At 42.8% G+C, this 16,212-nt stretch overlaps 1 protein-coding gene across 1 annotated transcript in view; it reads right to left on the minus strand.

Moving 5' to 3' along the window:
• The window catches only part of qsox1 (quiescin Q6 sulfhydryl oxidase 1), a 160,026-nt gene that overhangs the window by 22,311 nt on the left and 121,503 nt on the right, over positions 1 to 16,212 (minus strand). The window contains exons 9-11 of the mRNA XM_072274302.1: positions 15,961 to 16,083; positions 9,548 to 9,704; positions 5,875 to 6,063 (exon numbers count right to left, since the gene is read on the minus strand). Coding sequence (XP_072130403.1) covers positions 5,875 to 6,063; positions 9,548 to 9,704; positions 15,961 to 16,083 — 469 coding nt within the window. The remainder of the gene's footprint in view (positions 1 to 5,874; positions 6,064 to 9,547; positions 9,705 to 15,960; positions 16,084 to 16,212) is intronic.

Raw genomic sequence — 16,212 nt, forward strand, 5'->3', positions numbered from 1 at the left:
ACTATCTGAGGAGTCACGAGTGGTGCAGAACATTGTGCAGCCATTTGTGAACATTCCCACTTCTGACCTTATGATGGAACGAAGGTCATTGATGAAGCAGCTGAAGATGGTCGGTCCTCAGACACTTCCCTGAGGAACTCCTGCAGTGATGTCCTGAGGCTGAGATGACTGACCTCCAACTACCACAACCAACTTCCTTTGTGTCAGGTATGATTCCAACCGGTAGAGGGTTTCCCTCCGAATTCCCATTGACTCCATTTTAGCTTGGGCACCTTGACGCCATACTTGGTCAAATGCTGCCTTGATGTCGAGGGCTATCACTCTCATGTCACCTCTGGTATTTAGCTCCTTATTCCATGTTTGGACCAAGGAGGTGATGAGGTCAGGAGCTGAATGGCCTTGATGGAACCCAAACTGGACATCCGTAAGTAGGTAATTGCTGAGTAGGTGCTGCATGATAGCACTGTCGATCACCCCTTCCATTACTTTGCTGATGATTGAGAGAAGGCTGTTAGGGTGGTTACTGGCTGGGTTGGACTTGTCCTGTTTCTTGTGTACAGGACATACCTGGGCAATTTTCCACATTGCCAGGTAGGTGCTTGGCTAGTGACACAGCAAGTTCTGGAACACAAGTCTTCAGGTCTATTGCCCGGATTTTGTCTGGGCCCATAGACTTTGCAGTATCCAGTGCTTTCAGCCATTTCTTGACATCACGTGGAATCAATCAGATGGGCTGCGTACTGACATCTGGGATGCTGGGAACTTCTGGAGGAGGCTGAGCTGGATCATCTACTTGGCACTTCTGACTGACCTAGCCTAAACCCACTGGGCCATTAATTGTGACCATCACTTCCCAGCCTATTTCCTTTGGGATAATCACTTTCCAGCCTATCCCCATTGAGATCCTCGCTTCTCAGCCTATCCTTGTTGGGATCATCACTTGCCATGAATTGGGACCATCACTTCCTAGCCTATCTCCTTTGAAATCATCACATTCCAGCCTTTCCCCACTGGGATCATCACTTCCCAGCCTTTCCCTACTGGGACCATCACTTCCCAATCTATCCCCACTGGGACCATCACTTCCCAGCCGGTGGTATACCACTAGCCAGTTTTAGGAGGAGAATAGTCTATACTTTCAAAAGAAAGAAAAAATGGGAAAAATTCTCCTAGGATAAGTCAGTTTTACCTGTCATGTCTCGTTCTTTTTTAAGCACACATGCTCTATGTAATTCCCGGTAGCCTCATTTCCTACCGAAATGGGCAAACTGAGACCGAGGCATTCACAACATGGGCTACCAGTGAGGAGCTCAATCAGTACCTTCACTGCCTTCCCCTCCAACTGAAACTCACCGATTTCATTATGACATCAGGAACAAAGGAAAGGCAATTTAGCCCCGGAGTCTCCGCTGCCATAAAATATGATGATTGATTATCATTGTATCTCCATTTATGCAATTTATGCTTCAATAACTTTGGGTAACAAAAAACAAACAAAACATCAGGTCTATGGAGAGAGTAAAAGTGAATGTTTAAAATGAAAGGGAATATTGGTAGCTCAGGTTGACTGCTTGTTTGTAGGGTTGTTCGGTGAGCCTGGAGATTAGGTCACAAACGTTTCGTCACCAGTCAAGGTGACATCATCGATGCGCAATTGAGTGTTGTTGCAACTGGTGACAAAATGTTTGCGACCTAACCTCCAGGTTCAATAAACAACCCTACAAACAAAAGTCAATACTTCAAGTCAAAGACCCTATCAGTGAATTTCTGTGATGGGCATCTGCTCTACAGAATATTCCTTATCACATCCATTCACTGTCTATCCTCACTGCAACTTAGAACTTGCTTTCTCTCTTTCACCCCAGTTGTAATGAGGGGGTCAGTATTCAACTTGCAATAGTAACACTCTCTCTCCACAGATGCTGCCTGACCAGCTGAATGTTTCCAGCACTCTACTTCCATTTCAGACATATGCAATTTTCTTTCTGAGTTTTAAAAATCAAACAATCACCCTTTTGAAGTTTGCAATTTATCTTCTAGTTTCAACAGACCAAAGAACTGATTGTGGACTTCAGAAAAGGTAAGATGAGGGAACACACAGCAGTCCTCACAGAGGACAGAAAGTAAGTAATGTCAGGTTCCTGGGTGTCAACATCTCAGGATCTATCCTGGACCCAGCGTACTGGTGCAGCTACAAAAAAGGCAAGGCAGTGACTGTATTTCATTAGAGTTTGAGGAGGATTACTATGTCACAAAAAAAAATTCTCAAATTTCTACAGATGTACCATGGAGAGCATTCTAACTGGCTGATCACAGTCCAGATGGCAGAGAGAGGGGTATTGCACAGGATCCAAATAAGCTGCAGAGTCTTTAAAACTTAGTCAGCTCCATCATGGGCACTAGTCTCTAGAATCCAAGACATCTTCAAGGAGCAATGCCTCAAAAAGGCGGCATCTATCATTGAGGACCCCCATCACCCAGGACGCACCCAGTTCTCATTGCTACCATGAGAAAGGAGGTACAAAAGCCTGAAGCACACAGTCAGTGATTCAGCTCCTACCTCTCTGCCATCCGAATTCTGAATGGTCATGAACACTATTTCACTACTTTAAAAAATTTTAATTTTTGTGCTACTTACAGTATTTAACTATATTTTAAATATGCATACTGACTGTAATTCACTCTTTCTCTATTATTATGTTTGCATTGCACTCCTGCTGTAAAGATCACAAATTTCACGACATATGCTGTGATATTAAACCTGATTCCAATTCTGATTTTCTGGCCAAGGGTGTAGGAGATCTGAGGGGACTGAAGACTAGCTTCCCGATAATGTTGCTGCAGGGCACTGTTGTAGATTAAAGTTGTGACCCTTTCTTCTGGACTCTCTCAGAAGAGAAAACAGGTTTGGGCCAAAATCATGATGGATGAGGGTGATAAATTCATGGCACTGTGCTTCATTCCCTGCAAGTAAGAGACAGGAATGCTGGAATATCGAGCATAAAACCGACTGCTGGAGGAGCTCAGCAGGATCTGTGTGGAATTGTCAATGTTTGGCCTGAGATTCTGCATTAGGCCTAAGAGTGGAGGGGAAGGATAGTCAATATAAAGGAAAGATGGCGAGGGTCAGTATAAAGGGTAAGGGTGAGGGGCAGTGTAAGGAGAGAGGGTGGGGTCCCTTTAGATGCTGTTCAACCTGCTGAGTCTCTTCAGCAGCTTGTTCTTTGCTGACTGCCTCTGAATGAAAGCAGATATGTTGTCTGTCCTCAGAGAAATAAGAGAACTTGGGAAGGTATAATTAGGCTCTGCTGCTCTTGACCTAATCTGCAGATTGACATGCTAATGTAAAACGTCAGTCACTTTCGATCCCGTCACCAGCTGCTAGAAGGAAAGAAAAGATGACAAAATTCTGCACCGATCGCTATTTTCTGTCTGATGCTCCCGAGAACTCAAATAACCGATAGAGGCTGGCATACTGGAATAACCGATGGAGGCTAGCATACTGGAATAACCGATGGAGGCTGGCATACTAGAATAACCGATGGAGGCTGGCATACTGGAATGCAGCAGGTAATGCCATTCCTTCAGAGCTTCGGCAGTCTTGTGTCCAATCCTGATCCCTGATGGTGTCTCTGTGGGATCTGTGTGTTCGCACTATGACTGCTTAGGTTCCCTCCAGGTGCTCTGGTTTCATAAAGTGTATGAAGGGTTAAGCATATCAGTACAAAAAGGCTGCGTCATTTCCTCAAGAGTTCCCTGCACCTCAGATTTTCCTATTTCTTTCGATTTCTAACATTTTGCTGCATTTGCTTCACATCTGATCATAAACCAGGTGACTGAATATTGTATTCGGGTTTGATTCAGGACAAGCGTCTACAACAGAGTTGAATGAGTGGTCGATACAGTGAGGTTTCTTATGTTAGAAAAGGCCAACTAGGCTAAACAATGGAATGGTCACCATGGTACATCGGCTGAACCTCTATACAGAAAGAGACTGGTAGGGAAATTAAAAGGCACTTGCCTTCTCTGTTACTTCATGAATTAATATTGAGAGGAATTCCTTTTGGTGAAAGAGTTGAGTTTGAGCCATGTCAATTAAGCAGAACATCTTAAAGCAAACACTTACTAAACTGTTTCATTTGGTGCATAATCTGCACTATATTTAGTGCCTGAAATGAAAGGATTGAGAACAGCTCCCTTAGGAGACTATGCCAGCAGTACAATCCTCAAAAATCCCAACTGTCATTAGAGAGTTTACAAAGATAGGGGCCAAATTAATTGTACTGACACTTTACAAATGGTAGGATTTCATGGTTCATTGACTCTAAAGTAGTGGAGTTAAATGGCACGCATCAAACACCCTCCCCTGGGGAGAGGCCGGCTCCACGTGCCATTTACAACTGCCCCTCCCCTCCCTAAACACAAGGCTGAAGGAGGCCACAGGAGATAAAACAGTCGTCGTGTCCCCACAGCAGCCACCTGCTGCCTCACTGAAACTTTCCTAATCCAAGGAAAGCTGAATGCCTGCCCTCCCAATCCCCCTCTCCGCAAAGACAAGCTTGTGAAACCCTTACCACCACTGAATACCAAACAAATAGCCGCGTGAACTGACAGACACTGACTTGTGTAATGTTGTCACTCTTACTAGATGGCACAAGCGTTGAGCTACATCGATGCAGTAATAGTCCAAGCATGGTGCTGACACAATGCCCAGTTTACAAGTGAAGAAACGCCTCTCGCATAAATGGTTTTAAACAATACCATGGCTCAATAGCAACACAGAAATGGCAGGAATGTTACAGGACACCGTAAGCAGGGTATTCAAACCCTTGGCACTGTGCTAAAACTGTGAGGTGACAGGTGAAAGCAGGAGAGGAGGACAGTGATCGACTGCAAGCATCAAGAATGGGGGCCGTGGTGGACTCCGAATACTGAGAACAAGGTCAGTGTCAGACCCCAAGCACCGAGTTATTGTAACACCATTCTCAGGATCGGTGAATGTGAGCGCTCATGGACGTAGGCACTACTCTAAACCCAGGAGGGTCTGTTCAACAGATTAGCAACACCACTAAGCTTTTCCTGAAGCCAAGAAAATGGTACATCTTTGAGCACTGATCTGCTATAGCACGCTTGTCTCATGCGTAAATATCTTTAAACAAAATAATGGAAAATACAGAAAGAAATAATTGTACCTTAATGTTTACCAAAAAGCATGCTAAATACCTCCAAGCTGTTCATACCTGCTTAACCAGTAAGAATACTTGACATTATTGCCACTGAGGTCATATCTTGGTTAACACTGGAAACACCAGGATGTACTATACCCGGATATTTTTAATTTAGATATTAGCACTTGAAAGTTGGGAAAATATTCCAGATGCAGAACCCACTCAATTCTAATCTAATTCCCAATCTAGCTGAGAAATAAGACACTGTGTTGGCTCTTTGAGCATTGGTTCTGACTACATCTGCATGTAGTCCAGTTCAGTACACTCCAAGAGCAATGAGAATGTTTTCAGTCCGGAGAACGTGATCGGTCCCATGACATCACTCTCAGAAAAGGACAGTGGTATTCTCCCAGGTCTCCTAGTCAATATGTCTCATTTGGTCAATGTCACCCAAAGAAGCTGTTTGTTGTGGGATCATATTGTGCATGAATTACCAGCTGCATGTTCAAACAATCAGCACGATTCAAAAGTACTTCAGTGGCTAGGGACAACATTAGGTGATATGATCTTTTAAGATGCCGGACAGACCTTACCCTCTTTCACTATAGTGTTAGTACCCACTGACAGAATGCACAGACTGGAACCTTTAAACAAGAAAATCATTTCACCTCTTGGCTATGGTGCCCATCCAGCAGAATGCCCTCACCTGCCAGCCTGTTGTTGACGCGATTATGCCGAGACCACAGCCACAAGATAGCCTTGTCGAAGGTTTGGATAGAGTTCATGGATTCTGCTGCCATAGATTCAAAATGGACCGCACACTCTCTGCATCCAAAGAAATGCTTGACGTACTGCCTCAATGCAGACAGAACCTCCAGAGGGTCAGACTGGACACCTGGAGAAGACAGAGGTTTGGAATAGTAACAGAACACAGATGCTACTCATTGCCACTGTTCCATAGTTACTGTCCTTGTTGCACATCCCTCGATGGCCACTCTTCCTTAACACACTAATTCAAGTCTACAGCCAAGGCATACGCATTTCAATAGGGTTTGAAGAACCTAGATGAAAACATTCCCGCTCTCCAAATATACTGACATGCACACGTCCAGCATTAGCAACTGGGAGGGTGAAAAATGGCTACACTCTCAGTCCTTGTAGTCTCTCAAGTCATGCACCATCCTGAGATGCTGTACAATAGTGCTCCATTGTCACGTTCTGGAACTTGTTGACTTCTGATGTTAGGTTTAGCAGTAGTGTAGCAGTTAGTGCAATCACCTTAGAGCAACAACAATCACTGATCTGGGTTCAATTCCCACTGCAGTATGTAAGGAGATTGTACGTTCTCCACATGGCCCTGTGTGTTTCCTCTGACTGCTTTAGCTCCCTTCCATATTCCAATGATGTTCATTTTGGGTTAGTAAGATTTGGGGATGCTACACTGGTGCCAGAAGTTGTGACAATACTTGCAGGCTGTCCAGCATAATCCTCGCTGATTTGATTTGATGCAAATGACTCATTTCCCTGTATGATTCAAGTATGGGTGACAAAGCTAATACCTGATATTTAATCATTCAAGACATTTGCATAAGGGGAGCAGAGATTCAATTCAATCTATTAACAGAACAGCTAATACATACTTACCCAGTGTTGCCCATATTCTATTAATAATAAATATAATAAAATTGATTTAAAAAGCTGGGACCTGGGAACATCGCTTGCGGCACATGGAGATGGAAAAGACTAGAGAATGGGCAGAACAACTGACAGAAATGGGTCAAGGGAAACATTTTATTGGGGATTTTCTGCCCCTTGATGAACTAGAGAAATTCATGGAAACATTCAAAGCTCTAAAGGAAGGCAGAGAGCCTGATTATTCTGACTACAAGGATTTCAAACTTACCGTGGAGAACATTGGTTACCAGATGCTGATGAAAATGGGCTGGAAGGAAGGTGATGGTTTGGGCTCCGAGGGTCAAGGCATCAAAGCTCCTGTCCCCAGAGGAATTACTGCAGTTGATGGAGCTGGGTTTGGTATTGATCACCCCGCAGAGCTCAGTAAGGATGATGACAAGTATGAAGCATTCCGCAAGCGTATTATGTTGGCCTACAGGTTCAGACCCAATCCACTGAATAACCCAAGAAGACCTTATTACTGACTTCCTCACACTGCTGGAAGAGACTACTATTCAATCTTTGACTGTGATGTTAGTTTGTTTCAACAGCACCGCTATCAGTTGAAAGTACTTTTGTGGGATGAACTTAAGAGTTGAATTTCCTTAACTAAGCAGTGCTGGAACTCTCTGTTTCACTGATATTAGGTTACTCTCTTCCCATTTTCATGTCCGTGCTCTGAAAGGAGCCTCCTTCCCGCATCAGGAGCCAGGATGTTACAGGAAAAGTAATTCCTAAATGAAATGTGTTTCTTGACCGATTCATTCTGTTTTCAGCAGCTGAAATGCCTGCCGAGGCTTGAGCTGCAGAGGGATTGGGAGAGTTTACTAGTGGGAAGGAGCTGGTACACGGGTGAGGACTAGGTCTGGTCCTCTGACTTCAATGGATAACTAATTGGAAGAGGAGACTGCAGTAAGCTTTGGTCTCATGCATCCTGGCCCAGATGATGAGTGATTTGCTTTCACTGTAGCTGTTTAAAGCCTTTGAGGGAAACAGTGAAGAAGTATTCCTAAGCTCCAGTTCCTAGCAAGCGAAGATTCAACTGTTTTGACCATCTCTTGTAGAAATCAGGTAATTTTTTTTTACCTCCAGTAGGAGGTAAATTGTAGGAACTGTTGCACGCTATGCCTCAATAAACTTATTATATAAACGAAAAAAAAGCATAAATTATTTCAAACATAAATACAGGGTCTCCTTCGGGTACATAAGGCCTGCATTATGAAAACTCAGCTTTACAGAAATTCTCCCATGAATTTTTCAAGTATTTTTCAAGGTAATAACAAGAACAAGAACAACAACAACATATCATATTCATTAAGAGCGGATATAGTATATATTCCATTAGTTTAATTATGGGTAGTGTTAGAGCGAGCATTCAATGAAAAGGAAGAATAGGAAGTGAATGCTAAATGAATGCAATACGATAGGGTTATATCAGCAGGTTCAGGAACAGTTATTGCCCCTCAATCATCAGGCTCCTGAACCAGTAGGGATGACTTCACTCGTTTACCTGCTCCATCACTGAACTATTCCCACAACCTATGAACTCACTTTCAAGGGCTCTTCATCTCCTGTTCTCCATACTGCTTGCTTGTCTGTTTGTTTGTTTATCTATCTGTCCATCTATCTATTCATTAATTCATTCTCTTTTTTCCCTTTCTTTCTGGATTTACACAGTTTGTTGTCTTTTGCACTCTGGTTGTATACCCTGCAGGGTTCGGTCTTTCATTGATTCTATCATGGTTATTGGATTTATTGAGTATGCCTGCGAGAATTGAGTATATCTCAGGGTTGAAAATGGTGACACATATGTACTTTGATAATAAATTTACTTTTAGCTATGCTTTAGAAAATAGACTTTCCAGACATGGAGAAATTGGCTTATGGACAGCTGTCAGGAATGGAACTTTACGTAACATAGGTACGAGGGGGAGGTGCATTGCCATCTTATCACTGGCCTCCAAGACAAATTAAGATAAGTTGGCCAATTGATTTTTTGCCAGCTTACAGAGCAATTCCATTTCCTCACTAATTTGCCAATGACCTATTCTCTCCACCTTCCCACAGACTTCCAGCCGGTACTACCACTTGTCTATACTAGGGATTATTAACTCTACGCGCCCTTAGGATGTGGGAGACATTGTAACTCTTGGAGAAAACCAACAGAGAGAAAGTGCAAGCTCCACACACACAGTACCAGAGTGTAGGAGACAACCTGATCATTGGAGTTGTGAGGCAATGGCTCTACTAGCCGTACAACAGTACCACTCAATCCTCGTAAGATGAACATCTGGAAAATACTGGAAGATTCCTCCCTAGTGAGGCAAGCTAACCTGACTCAAACATATTTTTGAAAGAAATAAGTGTATAAAGTTTGAAAATGAGGTTTGAAGAACCAGAACTCTATTTTCTTTGATCTATTCTGATGAATTTCCACGGTTGACAACCTGTGAGGCTGGTAATTACCCCTACAATCACTTTAGTCTTGGTAATTGGTTTATTACTGTCAACTGTACTGAAGGCCAGTGAAAAGTTTTTGTCTGCATGCCATCCAGACAGATTATTCCATATATAAGTACATCAAAGTAGTACAAAAAGTGAAAAAAGTGCAGAATATAGTACTACAGTTACAGAGAAATTGCAGGGCAGGTAGACAAATACAGTGAAGAGATAGATTGTATTAACAAAGAAATAGGAAGCCTTACTTTTTCCTGCAAGTACCATGGAATTGTTGTGTTTTGCAGCCTGCACTGTTAAGAGGTGGAACAGAGTCCATACCGAACATGGGTATCCTCGAAAGTGTGGCCTACTGCCCTGACAACTAACCCAGTTCTCCTTGTCAGGCAGTATGGCTCCAGGTATCTGGAAAACATAGAGCATAAACTGATGTTACCTACATTCTTCAGGAACACATATAGTACTTCCTCTCTGCATACAAGCACAATAAGAACCTGAAATTTTGGTACATTAGAGGTATGCAACAAGTGAACCTGATTCAGACTTTTAGGAACATCTGGTTCAGTAAGACAGCTTTTCCATGTGATTGGAACATGGGTGAGCCACACCTTAGCCATGGAGTACTTTAGCATGGTAAAAGTTCCTTTGGTCCAACTGATCCACTCTGGCCAAAATGCCCATCCAAGCTAGTTCATTGCATGCATTTTGGCCCATATGCTTCTAAACTTTTCCTATTCATGTACCTGTTGAACCCTCCTTAAATGTTGTCATTGTACCTGCCTCAACCACTTTCCCTGTCTGCTCATTTCATTCCCCATAGTGGAGCTACAGGAGGCTGAAGACTCATTCTCAGCATTTTAAGAACTGTTTCTTCTACTCCACTATCAGATTTCGGTGGCCCATGAACACTACCTCATTATTTGTCCTTTGCATAATGTATTTATTTTTTTCTAATTTATGGTCATTTTTATGTTTTGCACTGTAATGTTGCAGCAAAATAACAAATTTTATGGCATATATCAGTGATGATAGACCTGAATCTGATTCATATCATTCTCTGTATAAAAGAACAGTTCTCCTCAACTTTCTACTAAACCTTTTCCTTCTCATTTGAAACATAAGCCTGAAAGTTTTTGATTCCCCAACAAAAGAAAGTTTTCTCCATAATTAAACTTAAGACATATTGCACTAGGCTGAAGAAAAGTGGTCCTTTCACCAAGAGGCAACACACATCAAAGTTGCTGGTGAATGCAGCAGGCCAGGCAGCATCTCTAGGAAGAGGTACAGTCGACGTTTCAGGCTGAGACCCTTCGTCAGGACTAACTGAAGGAAGAGCTAGTAAGAGATTTGAAAGTGGGAGGGGGAGGGGGAGATCCAAAATGACAGGAGAAGACAGGAGGGGGAGGGATGGAGCCAAGAGCTGGACAGGTGATTGGCAAAAGGGATATGAGAGGATCATGGGACAGGAGGCCCACGGAGAAGGAAAAGGGGGGGACACCAGAGGATGGGCAAGGGGTATAGTCAGAGGGACAGAGGGAGAAAAAGGAGAGAGAGAGAGAAAGAATGTGTGTATATAAATGAATAATGGATGGGGTACGGGGGGAGGTGGGGCATTAGCGGAAGTTAGAGAAGTCGATGTTTATGCCATGAGGTTGGAGGCTACCCAGATGGAATATACGGTATTGTTCATCAAGAGGTTTCTGCCTCGGTCAGATGAGGCATTGGGAGGGTTGCAATCTGGCAGTGAGTACATTCTATGCATGTAAAACGCAGTGTCACAGGTAGAGCAACAGAACAGCACCCTCGCAATCCTTGTGCTATACAGCAACTCATACCGTGACACAGGTCAATTGTACTGAGCCTGATAAGAACCTGATTTGGAAATTCCTCAGGGTAATTTTTTTTTTGGCATTAAAATCGCATTGCAGATCTCCCTTGTGCTGTTTCAAAAAGATTGTGATATTCCAGTGTGGTTTTAAAAAAACGGCATTGTGTAGTGCTGCACTATTTCAGTTTCAAGGGCTGCTACTGAGAAGCTCTAATTGAATTTCCCACAGCTGCTGGCAGCTGGCCACACAGCTGAGAACTCATCAGTCAGCCCAGAAAGGAACACATGCACGCCACCAGTACTCTTCCAGTGAGCAGATTTTGATTCATTGTTTTAGTAAGTTTCCCATGCAATTAAATACTTGGTTCCTCTAAAGTTGTTCCACTGGCGTAGCTGCTACTGATTGAAGCCGTTTTATTTCAGCCAATTGCAGGGTCTGCTCATGCTTTTCACCCCTTTACAGTGATAATTCTGAATCAGAATTAGGTTTAATATCTCTAGTATATGTTGTGAAATTTGTTGTTTTGTGTCAGCAGTACAAAGCAATACATAATACTAGAAAAAATATGAACTAGAGTAAGCATATATATTAAATAGTCAAATTAGTGCAAAAATAAAAATTGAAGAAGTAGTGAAGCAGTATTCATGGGTTCAATGTCCATTCAGAAATTAGACGGCAGAAGGGAAGAAGCTGAACTGTTGAGTGTCCCCCTTCACTGAGAACAATGCATGACTTGGGTGATGGGGGTCCTGAATGATGGATGCCGCCTTTTTGAGGCATCGCAGTCAGGTGACTACATCTGATGTACATCTGCACATCTGTCATTGCAAAGCACGACATTGAATAGTATTTGATGGCTGACATGTGCAGGGTGGGCAGACTGCCGGTTACAGTTCCGTGTGACTCAGGAAACAACTTTTACCCTCTGTTCGAATACTGCAAGGGTAAAAATCCCTGATCTTGAGTCTTGCACGTCGGAGCTCATTTAACTTTCAAAGAAAAGGATATGGAGCCTCACTACATGAGGAAAACCTAAGCTGCCATATTGTGAGGCTGCATGGAGATACCTAGCCACTAACTAGAATTTGGAATCAGTTGGAGTCACGAGTGGCAACGTCTATTGCTGTGCTCTCTTACAGTTGACAAACGCTTCCAGTGGTGGTTTACTCTAGAGGCAGGGTATCTCAGCAATCAAAGTCCAGTCCAAGAGGCAGAACCAGTGGCCAGTAGGCTGAGGTACCTCTGGAAATGAGTGGCCTATTTTAATTCTGCCATTCTCTGCATGGTATTACATTTCCACACTGTGCGTCCTGTGTCTCTCATTTAAAAGTTGTTGTTTGGAGGAGAATCTCAGAAGGGGAGAGATAAGTTACTTAAAGTACAGCTCCATTATCTTGTTCTTGTTGCAGAGGTTGTATTGGAGCACAAGGACCCATGTGTAGCTTAAGTTTAGGTTTGGCATTGAGTAGACCAAATTTCTAAATAGTTTGCAGTGTTAGAGATTTAACTCCAGTGTCAAATGAGACAGTGGAGTTACTAAGTGTATTTCTTGATCAGTTGTCACAGTGACCATTTACAGTTACTGCCCAAGTATTCCGATGAATCGGGGGCAATTTTAAGTGTCCTTTTAATCTCATTGAGTCTCTGTTAGTTTTTGTATTGCTCTGAACCTAAATATCCATAAGTGTACTGGACTGCAAATGTTATTAACTTTGATGAATGTTTATTACGCTTGAAATGGAAAAGAGCTACTTGCCATGAGGATTTCAGGGTTCAGATTAATTCAAGATACAAGACCATAAGTTATAGGAGCAGAATTAGGCCTTCTGGCCCATCGTCACATCTGATCCATTTTTCCCCTCAGCCCCAACCTCCTGCCTTCACACCATTCCCCCCATCCACCCCTCTCGGCATCCTTTCACGCCCTGGCCAATCAAGAATCTGTCAATCTCTGCCTTAAATATACATAAAGACTTGGCCTTCACAGCTGCCTTTGCAATGAATTCCACAGATTCACCCACTCTCTAGCTAAAGAAATTCCTCCTTATCTCCATTATAAAAGGATGCCCCTCTATTCTGAGGGTGAGTCCTCTAGTCTTAGACTCTCCCACCAAAGGATCCATTCTCTCCATATCTGCTCTATCAAGGCCGCTCACTGAATTCGAGTGAATATAGGCCCAGAACCATCAAACACTCTTCATATGACAAGTCGTTCAACCCTGGAATTATTTTTGAGAACCTCCTTTGAATCCTCTCCACTGTTAGTACATTGTTTCTAAGATAACGGTCCCTAAACTGCTCACAATAGTCCATATGAGGTCTCACTAGTGCTTTATGAAGTCTCAACATTACATCCTTACCTTTATGTTCTAGTCCTCCTGAAATGAATGCTAACGTCACATTTGTCTTCCTCAGCACAGTCTCAACCAGCAAATTAAACTTTTGGGAATTCTGCACTAGCATTCCCAAGTCCCTTTGTGCCTTAGGTTTTTGTATTTTCTCTACATTTAGAAAATAGCCAACCCTTTTATTTCTTCTACCAAAGTGCATGACCATACACTTCCTGACGCTGTATTTCATCTGCCACTTTTTTTGTCCATTGTCCTGATCTGTCTAAGTCCTTCTGTAGCCTACATCCTCAAAACTACCTTCCCCCACTATCTTCATGTTCTCTGCAAACTTTGCATCATGCAAATCGTTGACATATAACGTAAAAAGAATGGGTTCCGACACAGACTCCTGTGGAACACCACTAGTTACTGGTAGCTTCATTCCCACCGTTTGCCTGCTGTCGATAAGCCACTGCTTTATCATGCTAGAATCTTTCCTGTAATACCGTGGGCTCTTAATTTGTTAAGCAGCCTCATGTGTGGCACCTTGTCAAAGGCCTTCTGAAAATCCAAGTACACAACATCAATCAATTCTCCTTTGTCTATCCTGCTTGTTATTTCTTCAAAGGTATGACAGTTGTTTTATGTGAAAAATGAAGAGAATCTATGGCTAATGAGGAATAACATTTATATGTGTAATGATGGCAATACTGATGTGTTGAATAATCATTTGTTGTGATGACTTACTGAGACTAAGAAGTGAACAGGAAGCTTCAGCCTACCATATAAGAGAAAGAACATCTTTGACTATTTTAAGCTAAGTTGCTTTATTGAAATCATTAACAGTTCTAGCAGAGGTAATGATTCACAGAGTATAAATTATTCCCAAGAATATTCTGCAGGGTTGAATGACCCTGTACTGTGTGATTGACTTGACAATGAGTCTGTGAGCTGGGATACATTATGCGGCTAGTAAAACTTTTCTAGGATCAAACGCTGCTCCACCAGATAGGAAGAAGGTGAGAAGGCGTTTTCTTTGGAGAAACCTGTCCTTGAGGATTTGGACTGAGTACTTCCTTTGCCTCCAGCATTTTTGACTGCCCTGATGTGGATCCTCACCTTGCTGCTCAGTTGTCTTCATTGCTTGTCCTCTGGTCTGCTGTTGTGATAGGCGATGACTGGAATACTGATGACCACCTTACAGAGTAGGCCATGGCAGGGTAAGACAACCTGACTACTGAGTACTGGAGAACATCCCCAGACTGCCAGGTGGGGTCCTGGCCCCTTGGAAAATGATGGGACAGGCCAAAGAACTGCTCGTGGCTTTACATCCAGGATGTGTACTGTTGACTGAACTGATTCTTCTAGAAAAACAACAGAGCTTGAGAGGACTTAGCCACAAATCCCCAGCTCCTTAACAGCAGAGACAGTTGGCTAGCGACATAGAGTGAATAGGAAGACAAAATGTTGCACTTTACACCCTGGACTGTCTGCCTGGTCCATGTATTGGCCCAATCCACATGGCTATGACTTGCAGTTCAGCAACCATATCAGGCCTGGCTCTGGCACCAGGGTTCACAGTCGCAGCAACAATGCTGGATCTTGTTTGATCTCCTAGGCTTGAGTCCTCATTCAGCTCTACACTGCTGGCACCAATCCGTCACTGATTACATGACTGATGGATGCAGGCCCATCTTTATACAACATATATACTGTACGAGTGGACACACATCAGCCACTGTGTTACACTGGGTTAAAGTACTGCTGGGCACGGGTCTGTCATGGTTTAATGCCATTGTGTAGTACTGGTGGGTAAAAGTCTGCTGCTGTGGAACATGGTTTAACGTTACGATTACAAACCAAGCACTATAAAACACTAGGGCGAAGGACTGGTGGCAATAGATGTCATCATTTAAAGTTGGGCTGCAATACTGGTGAGGTAAGTACTCACTTCACAGTGCTTTTCTAAATACAACAGACTGTAAGATCTGCAGATTTGCTAAAACAATAACAGAGAGTTGAGTATAAAATAAAATGCTAGTTACTTGTGGACCTGCAACCCTTGAGCTGAGAAAAATATATTTGACACAGAGGTAAACAAACATTGTGCAAGGTTCAGAAGAAATCTAAACACTAGGGGAATCAAGAGATATGTGGATAGGGTAGGGAAATCGTGTTGAGGTGGATGGTCTTGATGAATGATGCATTCCAGTGCCAATTCTAATGTTATGCTTGTGCTAATTACTCAAACCACTTTGTAAAATACTTCTGCTCGCTCTGTCTGTGTATAGTTCTATTCTTTTTTCCCTCTTATGCTTTACAGTGTCCTCCTAAATGCATCATAACATTTATTACATGTACTCTTTGTGGGAGCGAGTTCGAGTTCTAGCTTCCAACCACTTCATTGTAAGATTTATCCTACTCCATGACCCCAGGAAGGAATCAATATGGTGAGAAACCAGGTCACAATCCCTTTACGCAGTGCAGTAGCAGGCAGCTTACCCTATTCTTGTTGTTGAGCACATCCATAAGTGCTCTGGAGGAGACTGGCCCTGTGCCAACATCTCTCAGCCAGGTGTCAATTATTTGAAGCAGCTTCATAATGAACGGCCGACCAGGAAAGAACTAGGGAACAAAGAAAAATAGCATTTTGTCAACAATTCAGAATAAACATGTTTTGTCCTTGTGTCCTCAGCTTTCTTCGGAATCAATACCTGTAAGGAACATCATTAGGTTCATCTCTCCAAAGAAGCA

This window comes from Mobula birostris, chromosome 12, assembly GCF_030028105.1.
Source record: "Mobula birostris isolate sMobBir1 chromosome 12, sMobBir1.hap1, whole genome shotgun sequence".
NCBI classification, from domain to species: domain Eukaryota; kingdom Metazoa; phylum Chordata; class Chondrichthyes; order Myliobatiformes; family Myliobatidae; genus Mobula; species Mobula birostris.